Genomic DNA, 7,796 nt, shown 5'->3' on the forward strand with positions numbered 1-7,796 from the left:
GCAGTGCCGCATGTTAATTCGCTAAGGATGAAGATGGTCTGACTGAGATTTAACTCAAGCCAATCTGATGATCTGAGAATCAAATGGCTTATTTTATGGACACAACTAAAACAAACAGTTTGTATAATAGAGAAATTAATATAGAAATTAATATATGAACAGTTATAAAACAAAATATTTAAACCTGAATTTGGGTGATTGGTAAGGGAACAAAAAAAGAAATAAATTATAAAATAAAACTTTTAGTATTTATGAAATTTTATATTGTTACAGTAAATAAATGCAATTAATCAGAATGCTTGGAAAGTCTATTGAGGTCAATTGGAAGGTACATTGGTGATGTGACTCATGAAGTCCGATGGAGGCTTACCATCTGGCTTTCTGGTTTCGGATTCGTTTGGGTTCTTATAATTCTCCGGTAGTGGATGAGGACCCGGATGAGACAAATCCAATGTTTTGTCCTGAACCACCTTGAAAGAAGCCTTGATGTTGTCTAAAGCGTTTCCCAAGCCTGTTTTAATCTGATTGAATTCTTGCGTTACTAAGGATAAGCGGCCGAGCAGATAGTTCAAGTTTTCATCCACTTCCGTCATACGTTTCGTTATTTCGCCTACCTGCAGAAATTTGAAATATTTAACCGATTAATTTTGCAATCTTTGACAAATATTTAAATAAATAAATTCAAAATAATATACATTGGATGTTATTAAGAATGAATATCAAATTGTTATTATCTAACTATATTAAATTAATCACAAAAATAATTGCTAAATGAATTTAATGTACATCAAGTAATAATAAGATGATAATAAATCAATACAAATTTAATTGATTATTTAATTTATTATAGAGAAATTATATTAATTTTCATTACTTTAATCTAAATGTATCATATTTCTTATTACTTTATTCTCCATTCCATCCATAGTGGACGTTGTGCCGTTAACATAAGCTTCATTCTGTTGATGCAATTTATCTAGAGCTCGAGCGCTTTCTGTCATCTGCTGATACATTACATTAATCTGCCGCCAAACCTGTAACAAAGTTGATAACAACAAATCTTGGCAACAACTATATAGTAGATCAATAATTATCAAATTTTTACTTTATTCATTTCCTGTTCCATTTTGCTGGTAAGATTCGCCAAAGCACCGTTTTGATTATCCATGATATCATTTGAGATTCCATCAAATCTTTGACTAAGAGTACTATTAATATTAACGCCTTGAGTCTTCACTAAATCACCCACTTCCAGTAGTATCTGATGTACACCGTACTCTACCCTTTTCTTCGTGTCCAACACATGATCGGCCATAGAAACCATCACGGACTGACCTTTTTCCAGATTTTGTAGTTCCTGATTAACGCGTTCTGCATTATTGGCCAGATTCATCCTGTTAAAGGAAGTTAATTAAAATGAAGAATTATGTAGTATATTCCTATAAATTTGAATCATTGTCAACTTTAACGATTAACGATTAACGATTACTTTGATTCTCGAAGTAGAGTGATACTTTTTTCTACTAAATTTTTCTCTACTGAAAAAAATCATGTCACAACGTTACACAATGAAATCATGTAATTAAAATATACAATAACGGATTGCTCCAAATCAGTACATGATTTTTTTTAAATGACGTAATTTGAAAATTACATGATATTAGAAATAATTTCATCCATCATGTAGTTTTATAGTTGTCAAATTTTAAAGAATTGAATGATAGAAATAGAAGAAAAAAGAATATATCTTCATGTGACTTTTCAAATTACATTATTTAAAAAAAATCACATACTAATTTGGAACAATCCATTACATGATTTACGTGTTTTAAATACATGATTTCATCATGCAACTATGTAACGTGATCTTTTTCAATAAGATTTCATTTCATGCAACGCGAATAAATTTAATTTCATGAAAATGGAAATAGAAGAGGGCGTTCTAAATAATTACAAATTATTTATTTATCTCCTCAGATATCAATTCATTTCAATCCATTCTCATTTACGCTAGGCTCATTTAGACTAGTAAATGAGCATAGTAATATCACAAATTAAATTGCTTAGCAATTTAATAATTATAGATGTTCAATTAGCATCATTTTAAGAAGACTTTAATGTATTGGAAATGTGTAATAAATTTATTGCGAAAAATATGACCTCGGCCGGAAGTCGAATCCTAGCATATTCCGTGCGAGCCTAAGTTCTAATCGTTAGATTAGAACGCCACCTTAGAACGCTTGCATGAAATGCTAGAAATCCGGGTTCGATTCCCGGCCGAGGCAATATTTATCGCAACATTTATAGATTTTTAATACATTAAGATATTTTTAAAATAATGTCAATTGAACATCAAATTAAATTGCTAACCAATTTTTGATATTACTGATAGTTCAATTGCGGAACTTTTCTAAATCCGGAAAATCAATTCAACGCAATTTGAAAGACTATAAATGTGGTATATAAATTCACATGAAATTATTTAAAACACTCAAGATTCAGCTTCGATCAGTATAGGCATCACTTTTTATTTATTGTATATTCACATTATACAATTTTAATAAAGCGTTTATTTTTGGCAAAAAATTTTTTATGAAAATTCATTTAATGGCATTAATTTGACATCATTAATTTAGAGTATTTCTGTCAAAATTTATGAAATCGGGCGTTGGACGTTAACGTTTAAGTTCACTCATAATTTTTCCTGACTTATTTCTTATTTAATATTTCAAATAAGTTTTCAAAATCTATTTTATAAGTCATAATAGTTTTTTACCGACCCCTATGATTTTATATTTTAAAAAAGTTGTATCAGTTTCTATACAGCACAGAAGATTAAAGCAATATTGCTGCAATGTTGCAATATTGCAGATTCCAATGTAACATTATAGAGATATTATAAATGTAAATTAATAATACCTGCAAAATATTAGTAAGTGCTTGTGATATTCCACAAACATTGCAAAACTGTAATTGTTAAATTACAGTTTATATTTATATATATTACATTTTATATTTAAATAAAAAATTTATTGATCTATTATTTGACGGCATTTCATTAGCTAAGTTTTATATTTATTTTAAACATGAAATCAAATGATTATATAATATCGAATTTGAATACAATCAATGCATCATTATCGAATAACATGATAAGCAATTAAGCTGCTGAAAACGATTTATCGAAATATTATGTGATCGATGATGTATTTATGTCTGATATGAATGTAAGAATAAAGCGCCCGAATTTTATTGATAAATTTCATACCATCATTTTTTAGTCGATTTCAACTGACTTGGAGTTTCGAATTAAAAAGAATCATTGCGATTAACTTAATCTATGATTAACTTACCAAGCGACTGTATTATTATATTAATGTGGATAATTGTAGGTTGTTTGGAGCAGACACATACATGCATTATCCTTACGAATAAATTTATCCTTCAGAATTAATATTATATTCATTAAAATATTTTATGATTTTATCATAAAAAATTGTTTTTAGAAAGCATATCACTAGAAATGCGATTTGTAGAAAAATTAAAGCTAGTGAGACATATGTACAGAAATAATTTTCATTTTAGAGTCTTCGTGAAAGATTTATTCAAACATTACATTACATTACAATATTGCTGGAACGCTTTGTTGCAATATAACAAAAAGCGGACATCTTAACATTGTTGGAATTTTGCAATAATAATTCAGCAACGTTTTGCAATATTGCTATGTTTCAATGAAATCATTCTGCAATGTTTCTGCAATCTTTCTGTCTATATGGGTTATTTTACCGAGCCCAAGTTCAAAAGTATTAGAAGACAATTATGCTTAGTACTCATCACGTCATAAGATCAGGATTTACCGTAATGTCGTCACTAAATCCTTTGTTTCTTCTTTATTCTCTGTTATTCTATCCTCGATATTATTAATGCCCTGTGTAAAGACGTCCTTTAACGCATGCTTTGTTTCCTGCAACGTAGCTTGCGTCTCGTTGTGGAGTGCCTGAACCTCGTTTATTCTGCATTGTAAAGCGATAATTAGTGTCAAAGTATTACAAGGATGTTATATGTTCTTATATTCTCAAAATGTCATGAAAAAAATCAAACTTGAAATAAAATTGTTTAAATTTTATTAAAATTTTAATGTACACACAATCATTGGTCAAAAAGTTCCGAAGCTAATACAAAATTCGAATCATTTCACAATTTCAACAAAATGTCGTTAATTACAGAGTATTTGAGTTTTTTTTATTATAGTTTCATCAAAAAGTTATCACAATAGGCGAATTTTTTAATTCATCGATTACATTATGCACAAATGCAATTTTTACGGAACAAAATTACATTCGCGCACAATTGCGATTACTCAATCAATTAATTAAAAAACTCTCCCTATTTCAGTTATTAAGTTTTCATTCTTTTTCGTTTAAAAAAATTAATATTTGTTTAATAAAATTTCATTTCATTTTCATTGAATTCTTATTAAAATGTTATTTATTTTTTATTAAACACAGAAAATTATTTTCTCAGCAAAATATAATTAAAATTTCGTTGTAATTATTAAATTTAATGAATGTCAAGTTCATTAAAAATTTCATCAAAATATTATAATATTAAAATTTTTCAAAAGAAAATTAAGTACTAAAATCAATTTTTAGAGAAGAAAATCAAAACATTACCTGGGTAATTCTCGTAATCTGTCAGAAGTGCTTTCCAATAGCTCTTGCATCTGCTCTAATGTCCTGACATGATTGTCAAAAGCTGGAGATAAATCTAATTGCCTCTCTGATGGTTTCTCCTGAATGATTTGCGTTATCTGTTTTATCTTCTCTAAAGATTTTTCCAGATCTCCGATCTTGGCGGCTACATGTTGCACCTATTGGCTCAAAATATATTTACATTGTTTACAATTTCAGCGAGGAAAATATACCTATATTTTCAATATAAATAAGTCACCTCTGAGAATATCGTATGCGTCTTCTCCATCAGTGTAACAGATTCTCTATTCATCTTTGCTATGTTATTATGCAAACCTTCTTTGAATCTTGCAACTTCTCCCATCAAGTTGCTCTCTATGCCACTTAACTTGTTGAGAACGTCAGAAAGACTATCTGGAGCAGATGTAACTTCTGCACGATTATTTATCTCTCCTATCTTACTTTCGATATTCGTGAGCCAACCCTCCAAGCGATTCTCTAGATCTTCTAAACTGTCCACGGTTTTTTGCATCTGTATACGCTCTCGCTCATCCCTCTATATAAAGAAACATTATCAGCCCTCTAAAAATTAATTTTAAGATATTTTGTTCAATAAAATCACCTGTGCGATCAGATGTTCTATTCCTGTGATCTTCTCATCTAACTTGATCAATTGCAGTTTCAGATTGTCTACAACAGTTACACGTTTTGTCAGAATAGTTATTGTCTTTTTCAGTTGCTCTCCCAGCTGCCGTTCTCTCGCCTCATGCCTTTCCAGCTTCTCTGTGTTCTCTCGCATCATATGTACTAGGCTCAACATAGCATCTTTAATGTCTTCATGACTGTAAGGATTGATATGATCATTTAGAGAACAAAATAAATAGGATGTAAGTATAAAATAAATTTTATTTGAAAAAAACTCGATAAAAAATTTTTCTTAGATTTTTTACATATTGTTTCTATATATAAATAAATTTTCTTTATATAAATATTAAAATCTTTCTTAATTTTTTTATAACTTTAACTTTTTAAAAAATTTCTCAAATTTTTTATATATGTATTTTAAATACTTTTTAAAAACTCTATATCTTTTTTTAGAATTCTTTATATAAAATGAGAAATAAAGATTTCAAAACGATCAAATATCTCAGAAAGTGATGATTTAATGGGAAAATGTTTCAAACAAAAATTATTGAAAAATTTTAAAAATTTATTGATGAAATTTATTTGAACATTGGATGATCTTGAATAATGGACAAGGTCAACAAAATATCTTAAATGGAAATTTATACTTTTTATTGCACTTTTTGTAGCTAATGAGAGTTTTTCAAAATTTTTTATGCATGTACATTTTGAGTCATCACTTGAAAGTGAAGTTATGATACTGAGCATTAGCATTATACAAGTCATCCGATTATGATTAAAACTTTTTAAATGTTCAGAGTCATGATCTCGATGTAAAAGTCATATCCACTTAATTCTCTTACGTTCATTTTTATTAAAATAAAAAATAAATCATTATAATTCGAGATGTACTTAATATACGACATTGAAAAGTTAAGTCTCATCACATGCTCGGTGGCGATATCCTTATTTTCGTCAGTAAGAGAAAACTTTTGATTTATCCCGCAGCTTCTATTATAACACTAGATGCTAATTCGTCCCTTTAATTATTGTCAAAAAGAATGTACTACATACGCAGAATGAACACATACATTTGCATACTGCGCGCTTTCTATACTTTTGAACTACAGAAACGCTAGATTACCTGACTTGATATCTTTTTTTTTATACGTGACAGTCTTATTCTGCGCATCCACTGCGCGCAAGCAACATTTTTATATAAGAAAAAATGGAGAGCTAGTAGTGTAATAGTAAAAGTCTAGTAGCCTGACACATGCGGAATGAAAATGAATATAAATAGACACAGAACATCAGTGGCTTAGTTTCCACTACGAGGGTTTAAATCGAGCATTCCCCTGTTGTTCGACTGTAACTGGGAAATACTCGACTGTAAGCTGCTTACATTCTGATCCGGTTTAAACCCTCGGTGAAAACTAAGCCAGTGTTGCCAGATGCTCATTGGCCGTACTCTCCACTTCGTCACAATATAACTATATAGAGTGCTTTCTATTTAAGTTGACACAAGCGTCGTTCTATCGTTGTTAGGATACCGTATCCCAGATAGCCAAATAAGGGCAATATGTTGTCATTTTGCTGTCACTTATTTCGCATTCAATTTCACCAAACTAAAGCCAAGGTATTTCAAACTGTCTGTTGTTCTGATGTCACGTAAAGTCTTCTTTAGAATTCAACAAACTGCTGAGCAAGTTGACATCATGCGTGCATGGCGTGCCGTCAGTTTGCTGTCAACGTGACGAGTTTATTATTTTTCAATGTATATTCTTACAATTTCGTAAACTGATGAAATCTATTTGCCCTCTTGATGCTAACACTCAATTCACATTAGATTCCAATGACAGCAAATTGTCGACAAATTGAAAACAATACATGCATCAATTTGTTCCATATGTTAAATCTCGCTTGGCTGTCTGAGATGTACACGGAATCGGAACGAATTTCTTATTAGAAATAAGTTCATTAGCATTCCGTTTCGTAAGAAGTTTTTCCACTATATCAGAACTATATGGAATCATGATCAGAACGGTACAGAATTAATGGAATATCATGTCGATTGCAGGCTATGCCGATTTGGTTATTGTTGATGGTTGAGAATTTGATTTCGAAGAAGGAAATTAATAATAATTCTTATTTTTCAATACGTAATCTTATTTTACATATACATAGTTCAACTATAATGCCAGCAATTAAATAATTCTGAAGTGAAGAACTTCTCACAAAATTAAGCAAATTAGCTTGCGAGGCAACAATCCGTCTGTTTCCATTCCATTCCATCTAGAACAAGTAGAGAAATTTCTTACGGAATAGAATTGTAGTGAACTCAATTTTTTAGTAAGAAATCCGTTCCGTCATTCCGATTCCGTATACGAGGTGTATAAGCTTAAATCCGCTGTTTGCTCATATTATGCTCATAATATGTGTATATATGTATATATATATATATACATATATATATATATA

At 29.8% G+C, this 7,796-nt stretch overlaps 1 protein-coding gene across 3 annotated transcripts in view; it reads right to left on the reverse strand.

Annotated features, from left to right (window-relative positions):
• Positions 1–226: 226 nt before the first annotated feature.
• Positions 227–7,796, reverse strand: part of LOC108685849 (spindle pole body component 110) — a 20,881-nt gene continuing 13,311 nt past the window's right edge. For all 3 annotated transcript variants that reach the window (XM_018190847.1, XM_018190845.1, XM_018190846.1), the window contains 7 exons: positions 5,317–5,536; positions 4,954–5,250; positions 4,677–4,873; positions 3,861–4,016; positions 1,106–1,394; positions 906–1,034; positions 227–614 (listed from right to left, as the gene is read on the reverse strand). In XM_018190847.1, the coding sequence (XP_018046336.1) occupies positions 318–614; positions 906–1,034; positions 1,106–1,394; positions 3,861–4,016; positions 4,677–4,873; positions 4,954–5,250; positions 5,317–5,536 (1,585 nt within the window). In that variant the 3' untranslated portion in view covers positions 227–317. The remainder of the gene's footprint in view (positions 615–905; positions 1,035–1,105; positions 1,395–3,860; positions 4,017–4,676; positions 4,874–4,953; positions 5,251–5,316; positions 5,537–7,796) is intronic.

Source organism: Atta colombica, unplaced genomic scaffold (assembly GCF_001594045.1).
Source record: "Atta colombica isolate Treedump-2 unplaced genomic scaffold, Acol1.0 scaffold161, whole genome shotgun sequence".
NCBI classification, from domain to species: Eukaryota; Metazoa; Arthropoda; class Insecta; order Hymenoptera; family Formicidae; genus Atta; species Atta colombica.